The sequence below is a fragment of the Doryrhamphus excisus genome, chromosome 10 (genome assembly GCF_030265055.1).
Source record: "Doryrhamphus excisus isolate RoL2022-K1 chromosome 10, RoL_Dexc_1.0, whole genome shotgun sequence".
NCBI classification, from domain to species: domain Eukaryota; kingdom Metazoa; phylum Chordata; class Actinopteri; order Syngnathiformes; family Syngnathidae; genus Doryrhamphus; species Doryrhamphus excisus.
The window spans coordinates 12,027,664-12,049,889 of NC_080475.1; the positions used below are offsets into that span (position 1 = coordinate 12,027,664).

Here is a 22,226-nt window from a genome sequence, read left to right on the forward strand (position 1 = left end):
ACCCCATTGAAATGTAATTCGCTGCTTTAATGGCTGCATTTTTGCGAAATATAGCACACACTGACCCCTTCAGGATAAAGCGGTACTGCAAGTGCCTTGCATTTGAAATAATAAGTAAATACAGTACAATAATGTACATATAAATGTCACATTTTTATATATTTTATAGTTCGAATTGCAATAATGACATCACACGTACATTAAAGACATTATACAGCTTGTAGAAAGTTATGGTGTATAATAATAAATACTTCTACAGTTCAATGGACAACTATTAATATTTGTTACTGTTTGTTTATGTATTTTTCATGACAAGTGGGATCCCCTGGGTTATTTTCCCTTTGTCTTTGTCGTCAAAGTAACTTGATCGGCATCTAGTCAGTAACATGTACAAGTCCTATTTTGATATATCATAACTCGGGTAACATCTTCATATTAATAAACCACATATTCAAACATTCATATATATCAAACAGTGATGACAGTAGTCAGTGGTTGAGCCTCGCTGGAAGCCACAACACAATCCCTACTTAGTTTTCCTACAGCATCTCTTAACTTCACCGTACTCTTTCCACTGTCAGGCCCAAAGACAAGATCTGCCCTCATCTTCCCATCTTGCCTCGGAGTGTGCAGACTCCTGCAGAGTTTGTTTAAATCCTTCAATAAATAAAAACGTTTGCAGGCGCTGAGTTCCGGAGCCGGGTAACTCTTGTCCTTGTGCTTGCCTAGCTGTAACACCCAAAACTTAGCAAGCTCATTAGCGTTCTTAGCGTGACTCGCCACCATGTTGAGGGTGAGAGGGTAAAGGTCGTGAGCTGCAGCTGGTGCTGAAGGTCCCGTGGCGGCGAGGTTGGAGCGAGCAGGGTAGCTTGGCTGTAAAAAAAGGAAAGTGTCAAGTCCGAATCGACTCCTCGGTTCATTTGACGTCTTCTTACCGGTGGACAGATGATGAGGACATGCTGTGCAGCTTTGACTTCTTCAACGAGCCAACGCATGGGACCGACTTGTGCAATTCTTCCCTGCTGCCATACGTCGATCGCTACGCTGCAGCTAGCATGCTTCTGCAGAAACTCTGCCAGTACCATGACGGCTTTCTGGAAGGCTGTGCTCTCAGGAGGGTACACCACGAGGACAGAGACGGGAACTCCAGACGATGTAGGCAACCTTTTAAACCCCAACGAAAAAAACAAGTGTCTTCCACATCTTTTAGCTGATTGGAAAAGGAAATTCACATAATTAATATTTTTTTATTGATGCATGTATAGAGGTGATTCACTTACACAAAATGCATCCAGAAGTGAGGATCATGCCAGCAGTGAGTCCTAAATAAACGGTCACCAATATGTTGCTGGAGATGTGTGTCGTCTCTGAATCAATAAACAAAATCGTTATCGTAACTATTTAATTAGTAATACATTAATCAGACGTATGCATAACTGAAGCAATTGTGTGTTTTACCTGAATGGGGGCTCTCTGTGGTGACGTCAGTTAGCGTTTCTTCACTTTTGGGGTGAAAAGTAGGCTTTGGTGCAAGACCTGCAAAAACCCAAAACATTAAAAAGATACTGTATTAAAAAGATACTAATTTCTATTGGACTATTGGTGAAACTGCAAGCTAGTTTTTATTGAATTGATGACCTGACGCGGTGAACCTGTTGACACATTCACCCAGACATGATAATATTAATGACAAGGGCTGTTATTGCACCATAGCAATACCATTGCATTGATACGTCGCCCTTTATTTATTAGACTTTAGCCAGATAGGTATTGTCTTGAGTAACCCTAGTTAGATTAATCGTCTGTTCACACCATCTTAGAATGTGATTTTATTTTTTTTTTTTTACAAGGAGGTCAGCAAAAGGAGAACAAAAAAGTGTACTTGCCGTGTATGGGGCGAGGTATGAACAACGTCTTGAACATGTAAGCGGGGCCGCTGCCCTGCGGCGGCAAAGGGAGATTGGCTGCTTGGATTAAGTTGGAGCCATAGTTTGCTTTCACCAAGTAATGAAACCATTTCTACACGGAATGAGAGACATTTGAAGTGAAACAACAGACAATCACAATGAATTGAATGGAATAATGAAAAAGATCCGCTGTGGCGACTCCGTAATCAGGAAAAAAAACAAAAGAAACAAATAGAATTAAGATTTTTTTAAACTATATTATTGATTTTATTGAACATTAAAAGCAGAATTTTACATGCGTTTTAAATTTTATTACATTGCTTTTTATTTTTTGTATATATTATACATTTATTATAATATATTTATAATAATATATATTTTATTTATATTTATTTTGTTTTATTGATTCTATGTAATATGAATGAAAAAATAATTTAAAAAAATTAATTAATACCAAAAACATAATTATTTTCAAATATAACAAACTACATGGACTACCCATGTGAGATATATGTATATTTATATCAAATAAAAATAACATTATTTTATATTTATTATACTAGTACATACATTACTGTTATTATTAAAATTATTAATTTATGAGAAAAAGAGATTTTCATTCTTTTTAAATGGAATAGACTAAGTGGACTACCTGAAAAAAATATTTTTTTATGTTTTATTTAATTTGTATTAAATCCAAATAATTTTGTATTTTATATATATTACTCATATATTTTGTAAGTAATTATTCACTTACTACAAAAAAAAACTTTTATTATTTTTCAATGTAACAAACAAAACGAATGGACTACTTTTGTTATATAATTTTTAAATGCCTAGAACATTTGCATTAATATTCAACTATTCCACTTTTTTCACTCAGCTGCAGCTAATTATTTTAAAAAAATCATTTCATAATTGTTGTGTTGTGTCTAGAAGCATTTTGTGTTGCACTGACAGTTTGAACTATCGGACTTTGTCTGCAAGAAAGTCGCTCTTATTACATAAGAATTGCTAATACATAACTCTAGTACTAATAATACCTGATGTGACCCGGTGATGTCAGCCTCGGCCAAAGGTGGAGTATATTCACAGAGAAGATCAGTTTCCCCCATTAATCGTGTCCCAATCAGGTATTCAATGCTGGCTACAAAAAAAAACAAAACACACAAACATGCTGACCAAATAGTACAAGTAGTACAAGCATCATTTTATGTTATTAACTTAATGATGGTTACCGTCAATGTTGATAGCCCAGCTTACATTCATCATGTCTTTTTGGGACACTTTCACCAACTCAACCTTTAAATCTGCCAGCAGAGATGGGCTGAGATGACTGGTGGGGGGAAATTCTGTAAGAAAAGACAATTACATAGATCATACATACTTAAATCCATCATATTGTACCGCAGCAAGTGTTACACTACTTAATGTTAGCACATAGTAGTCTGGTTTACGTTCCAAAAACATGCTAGGTTAATTGGCTACTACAAATTGTCCATAGGTATGAATGTGAGTGGGAATGGTTGTTTGTCTATATGTGCCCTGTGATTGGCTGGCCACCAGTCCAGGGTGTACCCCGCCTCTCGCCCCAAGACCCTAGTGAGGATAAGCGACATAGAAAATACATCCCTAGATGGATATAGCACATAATAATGCGATATTATGTGATTTTCAGAGTGTCCACGAATGCATCTCACGGCTGTCTCGTGACAATAAGGAAGTGTCCTTCCCAGGAGTAGTGTATATGCGTATGTGTGTAAAAATAAATTCGGCGCCCGGAAGCTAACTTTGTTGTAACCGGAAATTGTGCGTTTACAGGAACACACCACTATAGCGAGTAACTATTATAACTATTCCGATTTTGCCGCTTCAAAACAATGTATTCAATTTTATACATTTTTATAGGCTTTGATATAAAAACTTCATAATGAGAGACAAGGACTCATTATTACTTATTTTGCATACGTTTACAATCCATAAGAACGAACCACCTAGCATGTTTAGCACGAGTGTAGTTTATTCTGAAACTCACAAGTCATTTCAGGTGTTTTCCGGTTACACTGAACTGAGCTTCCGGACGCACCGAATTCATTTTCCCCACACATATACACACACTGAATAACATAAGTTTAAACAGTTTCAAAGTTTAAATGTTGGTCCGTGTGAATATTATATATGTGTGTGTGCGTGTTTATTTGCGTGTCTGTACACGGCTTTTTAAGAATAGCGTACCCATTATCAGTATGTGTGTGTGTTTATGTGAATTGTGTGTACAGATTTTTTTAATGTGTTTTGCCCTATTTCGGGGCCTATGTGCCAAAAATCAGTGTGTGTTTTGAGTACATTGTAAATGTATGATACAGTACTTGATTTAACGTAGTTCACACACACACAAACACACGAAAAACGAAACTGAAGTCAACCTACCATCATATTCACGACAATCCATTGTCTGTAGAGAACCGGCATAATATGAATATGAAAATGATTAGTTAAGCATGTTTAAAATAGAGCAGTCGTCACTCGATAAACCATCAAAGTAACTTACAACCTCTTGTGACGTCACCAGGGCTAAAGCCAGATAAAAGCTGGCAAAAAGGTGTCCTCTCAACATGATGATGACTCAGCCGTGTGGACAGAAATGAATTAATAGATTCGGTGTTAGCTTTTATGTAGGAAAGAAATCATCTTGAGGTGGAAATAAAAAAAAAAACAACCCACACAAAGATAAAAAAAAAAAAACAAAAAAAACCGCACGCTGTCATTGACAGTTCCGACAGAGACTCCGCCCACTTCCAGCCTTAACAACCAGTCTGGACTCTCGCCTCGTCAAACGGTAAGCTGCATTTATTCTTTTATCATTAATTACCATCTTGTTGCCATGCACTGTCAGTCACACGCCTTTTGTGTTTTGTTTTTACACCATGAAGGAAATATGTAATTAATGGATGCCTCTCTCTATGCTGCAAGTTTCTGCAAAATGAAAAATAATGCATATTTAAAATCAAAAGAATTGCTTGTGCTTTGCACTAAAAGTTTACTTAAGTCTTTGTGAGTCATGAGTGAGACTTAGGACACTGGACACTGATAAGACATTGTTGAGAAATTGCTTTGCACATGCAAAAAAACACTTGCAAAAAAATGCCAAACTGGCTCCAAAACACACAATTATATAACTTTCTTTTTTTATTTTTGGGCAGTTTAAAGACAGTAACTTGATATTTCAGAATGCAGGCTGAAATTAGTCTGAAATTGAAGCCTGCTGGTGTAGATTTCCTGACCCACATAATGCACGTAGTATATGACTTTACTTATATTCATTATTAAGTCAACCTTGTTGTATTCATTTATATCTTTCTTGGTGTATTCTGTGTTTTAGCTGCTTTTATATAGTAAAGCAGTCATTTTATATAGTTTTATATGTATATCGGTACTTTGGTCAGCACTTTGGAAAAAACGAGGTTTAGTTAAACATTCATAGCCTATGAAATCAATGAGTGACCACCGATGGCTAAAAGAAGGTCAGATAGCCGTGGGAATGGTAATAATGTAACAACGGGATGAGATTATATATGAGATATGGCAGCATTGGAACACAGAAATAAAGAGTCATAATGTCGTTGAATTGTAACAAATCGTCATGCACGTGCGGTCAGGGGCGGCAGGTGAGATAGACTTGTCATAATAATAAACAAAAAAAACAAAAAAAAAAACAAAAGTAGAATAGTAACATAAAATATATTTTAAAAAGCATAAACATGACTCGGCTGCACGGCAGTCGAGTGGTTAGCACACAGACCTCACAAGGGTCGCGGGGGTGCTGAAGCCTATCCCAGCTGTCTTTGGGGGCGAGAGGCGGGGTACACTCTGGACTGGTGGCCAGCCAGCCAATCACAGGGCACATATAGACAAACAACCATTCACACTCACATTCATACCTATGGACAATTTGGAGTCGTCAATTAACCTAGCATGTTTTTGGAATGTGGGAGGAAACCGGGATACCCGGAAAAAACCCACGCATGCACGGGGAGAACATGCAAACTCCACACAGAGATGGCCGAGTGTGGAATTGAACCCGGGTCTCCTAGCTGTGAGGTCTGCGCGCTAGCCACTTGACCACCGTGCAGCCTTATGGACAATTTGGAGTCGCCAATTAACCTAGCATGTTTTTGGAATGTGGGAGGAAACCGGAGTACCCGGAGAAAACCCACGCATGCACGGGGAGAACATGCAAACTCCACACAGAGATGGCCAAAGGTGGGATTGAACTCGGGTATCCTAGCTGTGAGTTCTGCGCGCTAACCACTCGACCACCGTGCAACCTTTAATACCTTTATTAGATCCCTGTAGACATGTTAGTTAGCCTCCAATTCATTTACTCTAAGCTTCAGAATATGTTTAAAACGTACCGGGGAAGAAGAACCAAAAGTCATAAACTTACCACTTCCACACAGAATGGGAGCACCATTGGAAGGTGCTTGTCGCTGACATCCTTCCACAAAGGAAAAGCCACTGATTTATTTTTTGTCTACTAGAACTAACTCCGAGGTCGTTCCTACTGTCCAATGATGTTTTCTCAGGTTCCCACTTGCAGCTGAGCGGTCCACTCAGAACCAGAATGTCGTCTTTGGCCATGTTGGGCCTAACTGGAACCAGACAATTTTGCAGAACAACCCATTTGCCTTATCGCCTGCTTGTCTCGAGTACCGGCGTTCCCGCTTCCGCCTCCAACCACCATCGATGTCTCAGCACCACAGCTCCTCGTCAGAGTCCAGCATCACCTGCAACCAAACACAAATCGTACAGTTACATCATTGTGGGGGCGGGGTCAGCGGGATGCGTCCTGGCCAACCGCCTCACAGAGGACGCCGATGAGTCTGTTTTGCTGCTTGAGGCGGGGCCGAAAGACATGTTGCTGGGGAGTGTACGCTTGTCATGGAAGATCCACATGCCAGCGGCGTTGACCTACAATCTTTGTCACGACAGGTACGACAAACACACGTTGGTTCATCTCGCCACCGAATAGCTAAATGGTGTTCTGCTACGCTCCCAACAGATACAACTGGTACTACCACACTTTGCCTCAAGCCCACATGGGAAACCGGGTCATGTACTGGCCGAGGGGGCGCGTCTGGGGCGGGTCGTCGTCGCTCAACGCTATGGTGTACATCCGTGGCCATGCTGAGGACTACAATCGCTGGCAGAGGGAGGGGGCACAGGGTTGGGATTACGACCATTGCCTGCCTTACTTCAGGAAGGCTCAATGCCATGAGATGGGGGAAGACAGGTACGTGACTAAAGAGGCTTCTCGGAATGTTCTCAACTTCTTTTTCCTTGTAAATATTGTGAAGAATAGTATTCTTCCTCAGAGAGCTACTGAGTGGGTTCCGATTAAATGACAAAATGATACCCCTGCAGGTACCGCGGAGGTAGCGGTCCGCTACACGTATCCCGAGGGAAGACCAACCATCCTCTTCACAAGGCTTTTATTGAAGCGGGACAACAGGCGGGGTACCCCTTCACCGATGACATGAACGGATACCAACAAGAAGGCCTGGGATGGATGGACATGACCATCTTTAAAGGTAAAAAATGTCTGATGACAAAAAAATGTCATTCAAAGCTGCCTTAAAAATATACACAATATTCATATTTTCATTCATTTTCTATCCGCTTATCATCATGAGGGTCGCGGGGGGTGCTGGAACCTATCCCACGCAGGGGTACACCCTGGACTGGTGGCCAGCCAATCACAGGGCACATATAGACAAACAACCATTCACACTCACATTCATACCTATGGACAATTTGGAGTCGCTAATTAACCTAGCATGTTTTTTTGGAATGTGGGAGGAAACCGGAGTACCCGGAGAAAACCCACGCATGCACGGGGAGAACATGCAAACTCCACACAGAGATAGCCGAGGGTGGAATTGAACCTCGGTCTCCTAGCTGTGAGGTCTGCACGCTAACCACACGACCGCTGTGCAGCCTTAAAACATATAACTATATCAAATTCAAAATTTCAAAAATATTCAAATATAATGATATATAAAATTATTAGGGCTATCAAATGATGTTAATCTGATTAATCACAGTTTTTACATTAATTAATTAACAGCTGCATATGAAATTAATATGTCAAGCAAGCTAAAAGATAGCACACAAGTCTAAAAATCAATTTTTCTAACACTAGTCTCGTTAATAGTAGAAGAACATTTGACAGTGTTATTATGAGTAATAAGGGGTTGCATTCAAAGACATCATGTAAAAAAAATTTTCTGTGTGTTTTATAGTATGCACACATTACAAAGCCGAATTAGTTTTTTGGAATGTGGGAGGAAACCGGAGTACCCGGAGAAAACCCACGCATGCACGGCCGAGGGTGGAATTGAACTTGGGTCTCATAGCTGTGAGGTCTGCACGCTAACCACACGACCGCCGTGCAGCCTTAAAACATATAACTACATCAAATTCAAAATTTTAAAAAATTCAAAATATAATGATATATAAAATTACTAGGGCTGTCAAATGACGTTAATCTGATTAATCACAGTTACATTAATTAATTAACAGCACCATATGAAGTGAATATGTCAAGCTAGCTAAAAGATAGCACGCAAGTCTAAAAATAAGTTTTTCTAACACTAGTCTCATTAATAGTAGAAGAACATTTGACAGTGTTATTAAGGAGTTGCATTCAAAGACATCATGTAAAAACTTGTTTTCTGTGTGTTTTTTTAGTAACCACGCATTACAAAGCCGATTTTTTTAAATGTTTGGAGTGTCCCAGAATACATCTTGTAATAATGGGTCAATGATTGGCAGCAACATAGAATTTCATTGTTATTTTTCCGACACTGTCACATTTAAAACAAAATGTCAGCTTCCCAAAAACTGCTGTAAAAATACTAAATACAATTGTTTTCCTACCTTTCTACTGCACCCTTGAAGAGAACAGAAAAAGGTGAGATTTTTTTTCTGCATGCTTTGCATGGGGAAAAATTAGCGCCATGTGGTGCACAAAAAATAAACATGTTTATATGAGATAAATATGGACTCAAAAACTGCATTTTAACTGGTTTCCATTGGGGCATTTATGGAGATGAGGAGGTCTCAGGGTTCTAACATTCATGCTAAATCATTTTCCAGGGAAGCGATGGAGCACAGCCAGTGCCTACCTGAGACCCGTCCTGGGTCGAGCCAACCTGAAGACGGAGGTGCGCTGCTTAACCACAAAGATCCTGTTTGATGGCCGACGAGCTGTTGGTGTGGAATATATTCAGAAAGGAGAGTTAAAACGGGTAAAAGCTGCAAAAAAAAAAAAAAAAAAAACGTCACTGATTTTGGTGCCATACACAAACTCCCAAATGTTCTGCAGGTGTTTGCCGATAAAGAGGTCATCTTGAGCGGCGGCGCCATCAACTCGCCGCAGCTTCTCATGTTGTCTGGAGTGGGAAACGCAGATGACCTCAAGCAACATGGCATCCCTGTGGTCCAACACTTACCTGGTGCTTTTTGCTTAATATAGAGAAAAATAATAAGTCAGTTGGAGTAAAATAAATGTTAAAATGTGTTTTTAAAAATGGGTTAAAAATGTTAAAATTAATATTTCAGGTGTTGGCAGCAACCTGCAGGATCATTTGGAGCTGTATGTCCAGCAACAGTGCACTCAACCCATCACACTCTACAAAGCCCAGAAACCTTTTCATATGGTCAAAATAGGCCTGGAGTGGCTTTCCCTGTTTACCGGTAACCACACGAACACGCAGACATTAAACGCAACAATTACAGTTAACATTTTGCTCATTTATTGTTATATGAATTAAATATTAAAGAAACTATTATGCTAATTTTTGGCCCTTTGTATTGAGTTGTGGACTCCTATAGAACAGCTAAACACAATAACCAGCACAGAAAGCTTTCCAGATCTTCCAGAATCTGCACCTATTTTCTGCTTCCCACCATTGAGTTGTGGACTCCCATAGAGCAGCTAAACACAATAACCAGCACAGAAAGCTTTCCAGATCTTACAGAATCTGCACCTATTTCATGCTTCCCAACATTGAGTTGTGGACTCCTATAGAGCAGCTAAACACAATAACCAGCATATAAAGCTTTCCAGATCTCCCAGAATCTGCACCTATTTCCTGCTTCCCACCCTTGAGTTGTGGACTCCTATAGAGCAGCTAAACACAATAACCAGCACAGAAAGCTTTCCAGATCTTCCAGCTCATTTCTGTGTTTTTCCTCATCTCCAAGGTTACGGCGCAACGGCTCACCTGGAGAGTGGGGGCTTCATCCGCAGTCGGCCGGGTGTCGCCCATCCCGACATTCAGTTTCATTTCCTGCCCTCGCAAGTCATTGACCACGGACGCGTAGCCTCCAAGATAGAAGCATATCAGGTGAGTTTTATTTGTGGACTAGATCCCAATGGTCCAGTCAAGGAACTTGTACTCAAATCAGACTTGAGTCAAAATTTAAATTACTTCAAATTTGACTTGACTTGGACTTGCAAAATACCGATTTTTTTTCCCACATCTGCAAATTGATGATGTTGTAAAGGGAAGTGTGTGTGTGCACGTGTGGGTGGATGATTGTTCAGATAACACACCTAACACTCACAGTCACGTCACGTGTCATTCAGGGGTTGCTCTGCAAGCGGAATGTTCCTAGGAAGCGTCTTTGTGGCATCATTAGTCAGAAAGTCGTTAGGTCACATGGTGACACAACTGAATCTAATTAGTTTCTTCTGCTTCGGAATGATACTAATAGAAACCGTTAGGTAGTTTTATTGCTAAAAGGAATTTTTTATGACCTGGATGAGGTTATTTTTACTCTGGTACAGTGCTAAAGTGCAGTGGAGGAAGTTAGCTTTGTTACCACTATGAGTCTAATTGGGGAAGAGTTCAAAACAAACATATCACCTTGTACCTCGGTACGTGACAAAAATATATATATTTTTTAAATAAAAATAAAAAAATTAATTATATATATTTTTTAAATAAATAAAAAAAATTAATAAAAATAACAACTTAAACTATATTAGTTACATGACAAAAATACAAAAAAAATGAAACAATATTAGGAAAGCAGGAAGTGAACAAATGTAACAGTTACTGATTGTAAAAGTACCAGATGGAGGGGTAGGATTTAATAAGCTTTGCTTCTTCCTACTCCTTTTGGACATGTGGAACTGTGAACTGATTATGTGATGCATTCAATTGTAATCTGATGCATGTTCAAATGAAATAAAACCATTACCATTACCAATTAACTTAGCATGTTTTTGTGGGAGGAAACCGCAATACAAATAAAAATAAAATAAAAAAATAGTATTAAAAAATTAAAAAATTAAAAAATTAAAAAATTAAAAAATTAAAAAATTAAAAAATTAAAAAATTAAAAAAATTAAAAATTAAAAATTAAAAAAATTTAAAAATTTAAAAATTTAAAAATTTAAAAATTTAAAAATTTAAAAATTTAAAAATTTAAAAATTTAAAAATTTAAAAATTTAAAAATTTAAAAATTTAAAAAACAAACCACAAAACCCCAACTTAAACTATATTAGGAAAGCAGGAAGTGAACAAATGTAACAGTTACTGATTGTAAAAGTACCAGATGGAGGGGTAGGATTTATTAAGCTTTGCTTCTTCCTACTCCTTTTGGACATGTGGAACTGTGAACTGATTATGGGATGCATTCAATTGTAATCTGATGCATGTTCAAATGAAATAAAACCAAAAACTGACATAAATTTGTGTCACAATCCTACAGTCTTGTACAGTTCAGTTCAAATACATCATGAGGTAGTCAGCCATATCTGTTAAGAGACCCCGGCGGTTTGTAACCGTACCCCACTGATCGCAGGTTCATGTTGGACCAATGAGAAGCACCAGTATTGGCTGGATGAAGCTGAGGAGCACCAACCCAACGGACCATCCCATTCTGCAGCCCAACTATCTATCGACTGGTAAGTTCTCATCTCTTAACAACATCCTAAATCCCCCGGTTTGAGTCTCATGCTTTATTCCCGGCAGACATTGACGTTTGGGAGTTCAGACAATGCGTCAAACTCTCCCGAGAGATTTTTGCCCAGAAGGCCTTCGACTCATTTCGCGGCACCGAAGTCCAGCCCGGATCTGGTGTCCAGTCCGACGCCGACATCGACAGCTTTGTACGGTCCAAGGCTGATAGCGCGTACCACCCATCCTGCACGTGCAAAATGGGCGCACCATCCGACCCCATGGCAGTAGTCGACTCGGATACGCGTGTGCTCGGTTTGGAGCGTCTGCGTGTGGTTGACGCGTCCATCATGCCGAGCATCGTCAGCGGAAACCTAAACGCTCCCACCATCATGATCGCTGAGAAGGCGGCGGACGTCATTAGAGGTCGGCCGCCGCTTGTCGATACGCAGGTTCCTGTTTATCAGCCGCCAACACTCAACACGCAGAGATAAATCCCGAACGCTGGTTTATATTTCATGACTTTAAAATCATTCTCCTTTTGCACAGAACACGGGTCCCAGTTTTTGTCGGACCGTGTTCAAATTTTATGTGTTTGGAGATCTCAACATTTTTTAATTTTGATGCTTTTAAGACCTTTTTTTGCGATTTTGCAAAATAGTCGAGAGTCTGAACAAGAGAGCCACTTGTGCCTTTCACACAGATAACCGTAAACTGACTTTGTTGTCTAAAATTTAGCCTTAATGCTGGAACTTAGACAGGTTAAACATGCTTTTTAAAGTTGTGTGTGTCTGCTTTAATAGGCACCTATGATCCTATTGAGTTGTGGTCTCCTATAGAGCAGCTACACACAATAACCCGCACAGAAAAATTTGATTTTCCAGAATCTGCACCTATTCCAGCTGTATTTCTTTTGATTTGTGCTTCATGCCAAAACAGTTCAATTTATTCCACCAACGGCCCGCCTCCGGGCATGCCCACTATGCCACAAAGTACTTCCTAACAATAAACCATATAAGGAAGTCCTCCCTCTGTGACATCACAAAGGGCCAATTTTACCATGCCTTTTGAAACCGAGTGTTTTTAACCATCTCGAATGTCTTTCAGTTCCCACTTCAAAATGCGCAAAACTCATTATCGGAAAAGTTGGCATGGTTTAACACGAGAATACAACATTCTAACTACATTTATAGGTCAGAAAAGTTAGCAACATTAGCATAGCTTTGTAAGCTACAGAAATGACATTCACCTTTTAACAGAAACATCATGCTAGGTGAGCCTATTAGCAAATAACAAACAAAAAGATCAATACCACGCATCTGACTGACTGACTGTTTTTGGCTTTATTTTAAGATGTGTAGAGAAGCCTTGTTTTTTTTTTGCTAAGCTGTAGCTGAAGTAGTAGACATACATGTATTAGTTCATGAGTATTCATTATTCATGACAATATTTTTGCATTATAGAGGACCTTTAAGTAATATTTTTAACTACGATACAAGTCAAGTTAATGTCAAGGTATCAAAATACAAAAACATTAGCTTTTCTTTGATAGCATTTTTGTTAGCATTGAATGTTATCAATTCATCAAACAACATCCGTTTGATATTTTCCCACCATCGTGTCGTCAAATACAGTAAATTGATATTTCAGCATGTTTCTTTGCTCGATCTGATGAGATCACTTATCAGCGAGGTCTTCCTTCCTGTTCCAAAATAGAACACGGGTTGGGGGGGGTCCTGTTGTAGCTCCGTTAGCGCTGTCAGTCCTACATGATGATTATATAATTTCCTGAACTACTTTGATTCACTCAAATTATTTGAATATGATCAGCCTTGTGTTTTTTTCCCCCAGATTTGATTGCATGACTTTTTCTTCGTTCTTTCGACTTCCATCCTAACAAGAAACATTTGTGTTTTGGGCATTAATCCCCTTTTGCATTCTTCCGTAATTATTTCTAGCAAAACAGATGCTGTGCAGATGTGGTGCTTTTTTGTTTTTGGTTTATTTACACTTATTTGCTGTTTTGTCATTTCAAGCTAAACTTATTCTACCCATAAGACATAAGGTAAAGTGAATTTATCCATTCCAGTGTCAAACTCTAAGCATTGTAAATCCTTCAGTAACTGTTTTAAGTAACATTTCACATATTCTTAATAGGGGTGCAACAATACACAAAATTCATGGTTCGATTCTGTTAATATAAAACGGAAATTACCTTGCATTTTTTTAATTAAAACTTTAAATTAACAGCATTTTTCTCACCTTAAAAGTGCAGTTCTGCTGCACACATTCTTAGTAGCAGAGTAACTATTACAAATAAATGTTGTATAGAAATGCTACATGCTACATTTTGTACAGCATTATCAATATGAACGTATTCGATATGAGTCACTTTGATCAAGATACTGTATATACCATCAAAGATTCGCCTATTTGTGCCATGTAGAGCAGGAATGCTGGTGGATCACAAACAAGATGCTGGATTAGCCTGCTGACGTGTTTAATGTAACTGTGATACACAGTCCAGTGGGCCTGATGCATTTAAAGGCAATGAGATGCGTTCATTTGATTGGTTAAGATTACACTCGGCTGTGTTAAACCCTTTCACGCCTTCTCTCGTCCCTCTTTGCCACTTGTGCCGGTGGGAGGGACGAGGCGTGGGTGCGCCGGATTGCGCTGCTCATGAAAATTACTAAATGCACTGGCCATAACCCATTGGCACCTGCACCTGATCTACAAAAATAGAGTCTTTTAGCAACATGTTCACTATATATATATATATATATATATATATATATATAAACTTCTATTATAGTGCTTAATTAAATGTAGCAAGAATGATATGTTGATATGTTTGTTTGACTTTTGGGACATATTATTACAGCAAAGAAACTCTCTACCAATTCCGGAGTGTATGATTTTAGAGGTTCCAATGTGCACAAATGAATAAATAATTATATATAATATATATACAATATATATAAATACCACAAGTGTTTTTACATAGTAGCATATAATGGTGAAGGCTGTAACGTTGAGCATAACAACCATTACTGTTGTTTTCATTTTACTTTTGAGCATGAATTCAAGTAATTGCACCTTAAATGTACTGCAAAAGATGAATATATGTAATTTGTAATAAAATTATGTGTTTTTCATAATAATTAGCTTTGCACTACGCTATGAGGAATCTTAGCCCTATGTTTGATATCAAATATCTGTATCGTTAAATAAATGCGTTATTTCAGCAAGGTTGTTGCTTTCATTATTGTGGAAAAACTCAACTGTAGCTGCACGGTGGTCGAGTGGTTAGGCCACACAGCTAGGAAACCAATGTTCAATTCCCTGTTTGGGCATCTCTGTGTGGAGTTTGCATGTTCATGCGTGGGTTTTCTCCGGGTATTCCGGTTTCCTCCCACATTCCAAAAACATGCTAGGTAAACTGGCGACTCCAAATTGTCCATAGGTATGAATGTGAGTGTGAATGGTTGTTTGCCTATATGTGCCCTGTGATTGGCTGGCCACCAGTCCAGGGTGTACCCCTGCCCCTTGTCCGAAGACAGCTGGGATAGGCTCCAGCACCCCCCACGACCTTTGTGAGGAAAAGCGGTAGAAAATGAATAAAATAAAATAAAATAAAATAAAATAAAATAAAATAAAATAAAATAAAATAAAATAAAATAAAATAAAATAAAATAAAATAAAATAAAATAAAATAAAATAAAATAAAATAAAATAAAATAAAATAAAAATAATAATAATTACTCCGGTTTCCTCCCACATTCCAAAAACATGCTAGGTTAATTAGCGACGCCAAATTATCCATATAGGTACATTCATATAGGTATGAATGTGAGTGTGAATGGTTGTTTGTCTATATGTGCCCTGTGATTGGCTGGCCACCAGTCTAGTGTGTACAAAGACAGCTGGGATAGACTCCAGCATGCCTGTGACCCTTGTGAGGATAAGCGGTATAGAAAATAAATGGATGGACGGAAAACCTCAACTTCCTGTTTGGAAATAACACTGCTATAATATTTCTGGACATATTCACCAGTCAACCAAGATACAGAATGTCATATTTTATTCCCACAAAATGACTTTTTTTGGACATGTCACAGTTGGAGGGAATGTTGAATGGCTGAATTTAATTTGGTTTCAGGTTCTTTTTGCACACTGACACCTATTCTGGCTCGCCGAGGCAGAGCCCCACGCTTGAACTTGAAGATAGTGACATCATTTATTTGTAAGCCTACACACTTTGTCACTTTGTCAAACAGGAAACAAAGAAGAAGCTAAACGCTAACATAACTTGTCCGTCATGCAAATACAAAAATTGATTATGAAGCCTGTCTGAAGGTAAGCAACATTTCTTTCCAAGACCACCAGCTGCTGGAATTAAATGTCAAGGTCAAAGTCATGACAGGAAGTATCACCAATTCGCTTCCTCTGAAGTACTATTCCAATTCAACATGGCCGTAATACTAAGTTAGTAGTCGGTGTATGCAACGAGAGTGAATTACATCCTTTCCTTTGGGAGGATGTTTCCACCTTGATGTTACCAGTCGGCGTGAGCTATCAATTTAAAACTGAAAACATGACAGGGTCAGGGTTCTAAGACGCAAAAAAAAAAGCAGCCGGTGCCCATTGATATGCACGACCACGTCGCTGCGGCGGTGACATATCAATCACGCCTAAAAACAGTAGGCGGCTTTATCATCTACTTTCCTCTTAAATTGAAGCGGGATTTATGACAGCAGCATCGCCACATATTGAACAAGCATACAGATGGAGATCGTAAACCACTTTTGTTTTGTTAGTCTGGGGGAAAATTAGTTGAGCGGAGACGTGGTGGTGGCGGTGCTGCTATGGAAATATAAGCGGTAAAGAAACACTAAAGCTCGTACCGAGTCATCCATATGGCTCCTGGACATTAAATCCACTGCAATGAAACACTCATTATAAAATATTTGGACAGAAAACACAGAAAAATGGGTTATGAAAGCCAAAGAAAAAGCAAAAACATGCAGTATAATGAAAATTCCAATTCCAAAACTCAGCAAAACTGGCAAACCAGCCAATCACAGGGCACATATAGGCAAACAACCATTCACACTCACATTCATACCTATGTCGGCAATTTTTTTGGAATGTGGGAGGAAACCGGAGTACCCGGAGAAAACCCACGCATGCACGGGGAGAACATGCAAACTCCAAACAAAGATGGCCGAGGGTGGAATTTAACCGTGGTCTCCTAGCTGTGAGGTCTGCGCGCTAACCACTTGTACGCTGTGCCGCTCTATTTTATTTTATTTTATTTTATTTTAGCTTTGTTTTGTTTTATGTAAAATATTTTATTTTATTTTATTTTAAATATTTGTATATTGTACGGTATATTATTTTTAATTAATTTATACATAAATGTATTTAATTAATCAACCCTGATGGCCAAGCAAGATGGCCGAGGGTGGAATTGAACACTGGTCTCCAAGCTGTGAGGTCTACGCGCTAACTACGTGACCGCCATGCCGTTTTATTTTATTTTATTTTATTTTATTTTATTTTATTTTATTTTATTTTATTTTATTTTATTTTATTTTATTTTATTTTATTTTATTTTATTTTATTTTATTTTATTTTATTTTATTTTATTTTATTTTATTTTATTTTATTTTATTTTATTTTATTTTAGCTTACCTTACCTTACCTTACCTTTGTTTTGTTTTATGTAAAATATTTTATTTTATTTTATTTTATTTTATTTTATTTTATTTTATTTTATTTTATTTTATTTTATTTTATTTTATTTTATTTTATTTTATTTTATTTTAGCTTAGCTTAGCTTAGCTTTGTTTTGTTTTATGTAAAATATTTTATTTTATTTTATTTTAAATATTTCTATATTGTACAGTATATTATTTTTTTAATTAATGTATACATTAATGTATTTAATTAATCAACCCTGGTCTCCAAGCTGTGAGGTCTACACGCTAACCACTCGTCCGCCGTGCATCCCCCTCAATCGCTTCAATACATGATTAATTACCATCAAGCAATCCCACTCAATTGATCTCAATTTAACAATCAAGTAATCAACTGATTAATTAATATGCTCATGTGGAATTTGGATTCTATTAAATCCAGAGGTGCTGTGAGACGTGTAAATAAGGTGCAGGCATTCAAGGTGAGACGGCGTGTCTGCAGCCAACTCATCGGGGAGAGTGCCGCAAGGAACCAGCACCTCCTACCTCCTCCTGTTAATCCATTTGTTGGGGCCAAAAAAGGGGACGCAAGCAGAGTGGAGCAGCTGGAAGAGAAGCTGGCAGAAGTGGCAGAATCTGTCCATCCACAGAGAACACAAAAAGGTGAACCCTGCTTTTTTTCATGGCTCCGTTCTTTTTCTTCTTTATTTCTTTCCAGTCAGACGCAAAATGGCATGAACTCATTTTTGGCTTTTAATTATGTTTTAATGATCATGATCATATCTTATATCATTTTATTTCTTTCGCACTGTTCTTTCTTATCTCACAGCAAAGCAGAATTGACTTTAAAATTATTTCTACCATGTTGTTTTTTTCACAACAGTTAAACTAAGTCAAAAAGTTAAAATTAATTCATTCATTTTCTACAGCTTTTCCTCACGCTGGAGCCTATCCCAGCTGTCACCAGCCAATCACAGGGCACATATAGACAAACAACCATTCACACTCACATTCATACCTACGGACAATTTGGAGTCGCCAATTAACCTAGCATGTTTTTGGAATGTGGGAGGAAACCGGAGTACCCGGAGAAAACCCACACAGAGATGGCCGAGAGTGGAATTGAACTCGGGTTTCCTACCTGTGAGGCCTGCGTGCTAACCACTTCTCTACTGTGCAGCCTTATATCAAATCTAATTAATTCATTCATTTTCTACCGCTTTTTTCTCACGAGGGTCGCGTGGGGTGCTGGAGCCTATCCCAGCTGTCTTCGGGCAAGAGGCGGGGTACACCCTGGACTGGTGGCCAGCCAATCACAGGGCACATATAGACAAACAACCATTCACACTCACATTCATACCTATGGACAATTTGGAGTCGCTAATTAACCTAGCATGTTTTTGGAATGTGGGAGGAAACCGGAGTACCCGGAGAAAACCCACACAGAGATGGCTGAGGGTGGAATTGAACTTGGGTTTCCTACCTGTGAGACCTGCGCTAACCACTTGTCCACCGTGCAGCCTTATATCAAATTTCAAAAATATTTAAAATCTAATCATATATAATATTAAGTTTAGATAAAATTGTAATCAGATTAATCACAGTTTTTGTTTACATTAATTAACCATGATTAATCACTAGACTTCAACATACCCACGACTCTATTGAGGATAAGTGGCATAGAAAAAAGATGAATGGGATGATTCATCACTATTAGTAACTAGTAACTGAAATACGCATTTTTACTGTATTTGATGAAAAGAAATATAAATGACAGGACAGGATTATATGTATTTGTATATATTAATGGATCCATATGAAGTGAACATATCAAGCAAACTAAAAGTCTAAAAATCAATTTTCAAAAGTCAAGTTAATTTATAAATCCCTTAATCACAAAGTGGCCTTAAAGGGCTTAAAAAAGTAAATACAAGAACAAATATTTAGGCTTTTTTCACACAGGAACCGTTCCCTAGTGGGCTTGGAAAACCCGTTGGAAATTGCAGGAGGTCATTACTTAATATAACAGTCCTAGTCAGAACACTAAACTCATCACACAGCAACTTAACACTTAAAGGGTATTATTCAGAAATTTTCAAACGTGTACCAATGAAGGAAAGAAAATAATGTACTCACACTACCGCTTAGGGTGAGGATGAGGACGGAAAATCGAACTCTTACTGCACATGTGATGTCATGTGATTTCCTTTCTTTCTGTCTTTTGTTGTATTTTTTTATTTTTGTTATTTTTCTTTCTGTTGTAAAGTTGACTTGTGTTGAACTTCCGACTGCCGAGCAAGTTATTAATAGACTGAAAATCGAATTTTACGCCGACCTAAAGTCCTCTATACCTGTTTCAAAGACCACCTGCCCCCCCACCCCCACTGCAGCCAAGCAAAGGTCGATATTGTGGACATGAGGTGGCAGCCAATTAGCTTCTTTTTCTTAGGTCAGATGGGATTATATGGTCATACACTGCAACGACCAACAGGAAATCAGAGCCCAACTCCAACAAAGAGCCATTGTGACCAGTGGAAGTAAGACAATGTTCTATCCTGAGAGCTCCACTCGGGACCTGGAAGGACTTTGACAGTACTTCCAGGTGGCACAATACAGCCAGTGTTGATATAATGGGATCCCAAGGGGTGGACCCTGGGACGGATCCGTGCACCGTGTTTTAACTCATTCATGAGCCTCACGTCTCTGAGGGCGTCCATTCCATTCCAGAGTCAGACCCGACAATTCGTGTGTGAGTCTCTGTTTGCTAAGCATGCCTGCGGATGACGTCAGCCCCATTAGGAAAAACCCTAGCCCCGCCAATCACTATTTATCAAGGCCTGGATTATGTGATTAAGGCGGTGTGATTGATCAATTGATTAGGCGTCCACCTTGACAAGATGTTTAACTCGGGAATACACAAGAAGGCTGCTGGCTAAGGTTAGCTAGGTTAGGGTTAGCTTAAAAATGTTTGGAACAGATGGCTGGGTCGTCAATCTCAATCAGGCCAATGCAAAATAATAAACATGTTAATGTTTTTAATTATTATCATTCATTCATTTTCTACCGCTTTTCCTCACAAGGGTCGCAGGGGGTAGAGGTAACAGTATTACTTTCTAAAATTGTGACAATTTTATTTTGGCAAAAATTTTTTGGGGGGGGAAATATCTTGCGAGAGAGGGCAGCACGGTGGACGAGTGGTTATCATGTTGGCCCTGTGCGTGCATGGATGAATGTGTGTGTGAATGTTTGTTTATAAACAAACTAGCCAACTAGCCTGCCATTGGCTTATTTTATTTTATTTTATTTTATTTTATTTTATTTTATTTTATTTTATTTTATTTTATTTTATTTTATTTTATTTTATTTTATTTTATTTTATTTTATTTTATTTTATTTTATTTTATTTTATTTTATTTTATTTTATACCGCTTATCCTCACGAGGGTCGTGATGGGTGCTGGAGCCTATCCCAGCTGTCTTTGGGCGAGAGGCGGGGTACACCCTGGACTGGTGGCCAGCCAATCACAGGGCACATATAGACAAACAACCATTCACACTCAAATTCATACCTATGGACAATTTGGAGTCGCTAATTAACCTAGCATGTTTTTGGAATGTGGGAGGAAACCGGAGTCATTACTTTTATTATTATTATTATTCATTTTCTACCACTTTTCCTCACAAAGGTCGTGGGGGTGCTGGAGCCTATCCCAGCTGTCTTCAGACAAGAGGCGGGGTACACCCTGGACTGGTGGCCAGCCAATCACAGGGCACATATAGACAAACAACCATTCACACTCACATTCATACCTATGGACAATTTGGAGTCGCCAATTAACCTAGCATGTTTTTGGAGAAAACCCACGCATACAAACTCCACACAGAGATGGCAGAGGCTGGAATTGAACTCAGGTTTCCTAGCTGTGAGGCCTGCGCACTAACCACTCGACCACCGTGCAGCCAATGTACATGTACAAAAAACACTAAGATACAAAATTTTGATGCTTGCATAGCCTAGTCGGTTATGGGGGAAAAGTAATATGCAAGGACGCTGTCAAGGCGCTTGTTGCTTTCCAAAAATAATGACCGCTACTATACATATTTATGATACATTTCTGTGGAAATTCCAATTACACCCCTGCCACACTGCGCTGACAATATCTTACAGAAAAACATACAAAAGTAAATACAGCAGTCTGGAATGACCAACAGCGTATGGAATCGATTACAATTGGACTGTTCAGGTTGTCTCAGAAGACAAGATGAGATAGCCGTCCTATTTTGGAATACAATGACATGGCTGAGAAAGAATATGATTGCTACAAAAGTAGTTATATACACAATATTATTTTGGAATTTCTGCATATAACTCCATGTTTTTGCCCGCCCTCAATTTTTTTTCCTGCCTTGCAGTGATGATGCATGAATAGCCGAGTCGGGGATGGGAAGGATGTTCTTTATGTATATGTGTGTATGAAATGGAGTGGGCAGGTATATTTTTATTGAAATATTATGTAAGGGAAATGTGTTAATACATTTTTTTATTATATTATACCTTAAAAAAAAACTGATATTGTGTAAAAGCTTTCCTATGAATTCTCCATTTTATTAATTATATAAACGTCCCAGCCATCTCAGTCTGGCCT

The 22,226-nt window shown here is 38.5% G+C and overlaps 2 protein-coding genes across 9 annotated transcripts; one reads left to right on the top strand and one right to left on the bottom strand.

Moving 5' to 3' along the window:
• Nucleotides 1-50: 50 nt before the first annotated feature.
• On the bottom strand, nucleotides 51-4,641 carry LOC131137465 (uncharacterized). 7 transcript variants are annotated; one of them, XM_058085464.1, is made up of 9 exons: nucleotides 4,462-4,641; nucleotides 4,338-4,362; nucleotides 3,146-3,259; nucleotides 2,951-3,084; nucleotides 1,887-2,019; nucleotides 1,459-1,536; nucleotides 1,281-1,367; nucleotides 936-1,210; nucleotides 51-873 (listed from the first exon to the last, which is right to left on the bottom strand). In XM_058085464.1, the coding sequence occupies exons 1-9, from the start codon at nucleotides 4,522-4,524 to the stop codon at nucleotides 469-471; spliced, it is 1,314 nt and encodes a 437-aa protein (XP_057941447.1). In that variant the 5' UTR covers nucleotides 4,525-4,641; the 3' UTR covers nucleotides 51-468. The 7 variants fall into 7 exon arrangements, with proteins under 7 accessions (XP_057941447.1, XP_057941450.1, XP_057941448.1 ...); XM_058085467.1 differs by having other exon boundaries at nucleotides 1,887-1,941; nucleotides 2,951-3,054; nucleotides 4,459-4,641; XM_058085465.1 differs by having other exon boundaries at nucleotides 2,951-3,054; nucleotides 4,459-4,641.
• Nucleotides 4,015-14,969, top strand: chdh (choline dehydrogenase). 2 transcript variants are annotated; one of them, XM_058085461.1, is made up of 10 exons: nucleotides 4,015-4,746; nucleotides 6,494-6,899; nucleotides 6,970-7,200; nucleotides 7,332-7,498; nucleotides 9,066-9,217; nucleotides 9,295-9,424; nucleotides 9,531-9,665; nucleotides 10,176-10,318; nucleotides 11,785-11,887; nucleotides 11,955-14,969. In XM_058085461.1, exons 2-10 carry the CDS (start codon nucleotides 6,532-6,534, stop codon nucleotides 12,371-12,373), a joined length of 1,848 nt encoding a protein of 615 aa, XP_057941444.1. In that variant the 5' UTR covers nucleotides 4,015-4,746; nucleotides 6,494-6,531; the 3' UTR covers nucleotides 12,374-14,969. The 2 variants fall into 2 exon arrangements, with proteins under 2 accessions (XP_057941444.1, XP_057941445.1); XM_058085462.1 differs by lacking the exon at nucleotides 4,015-4,746 and having other exon boundaries at nucleotides 6,333-6,899.
• Nucleotides 14,970-22,226: the final 7,257 nt, after the last annotated feature.

Bases quoted from the DNA above. Each gene is read 5' to 3' on its own strand.
- chdh (XM_058085461.1), top strand. From the start codon at position 6,532: ATGTCGTCTTTGGCCATGTTGGGCCTAACTGGAACCAGACAATTTTGC. The intron at 9,425-9,530 runs GTGCTTTTTGCT...TTAATATTTCAG, and splicing joins TGTGGTCCAACACTTACCTG to GTGTTGGCAGCAACCTGCAG. The intron at 11,888-11,954 runs GTAAGTTCTCAT...TATTCCCGGCAG, and splicing joins GCCCAACTATCTATCGACTG to ACATTGACGTTTGGGAGTTC.
- LOC131137465 (XM_058085463.1), bottom strand. From the start codon at position 4,524: ATGTTGAGAGGACACCTTTTTGCCAGCTTTTATCTGGCTTTAGCCCTG. The intron at 3,085-3,145 runs GTAACCATCATT...CTATTTGGTCAG, and splicing joins CTGGGCTATCAACATTGACG to CATGTTTGTGTGTTTTGTTT. The intron at 874-935 runs GTAAGAAGACGT...CTTTTTTTACAG, and splicing joins TCCTCATCATCTGTCCACCG to CCAAGCTACCCTGCTCGCTC.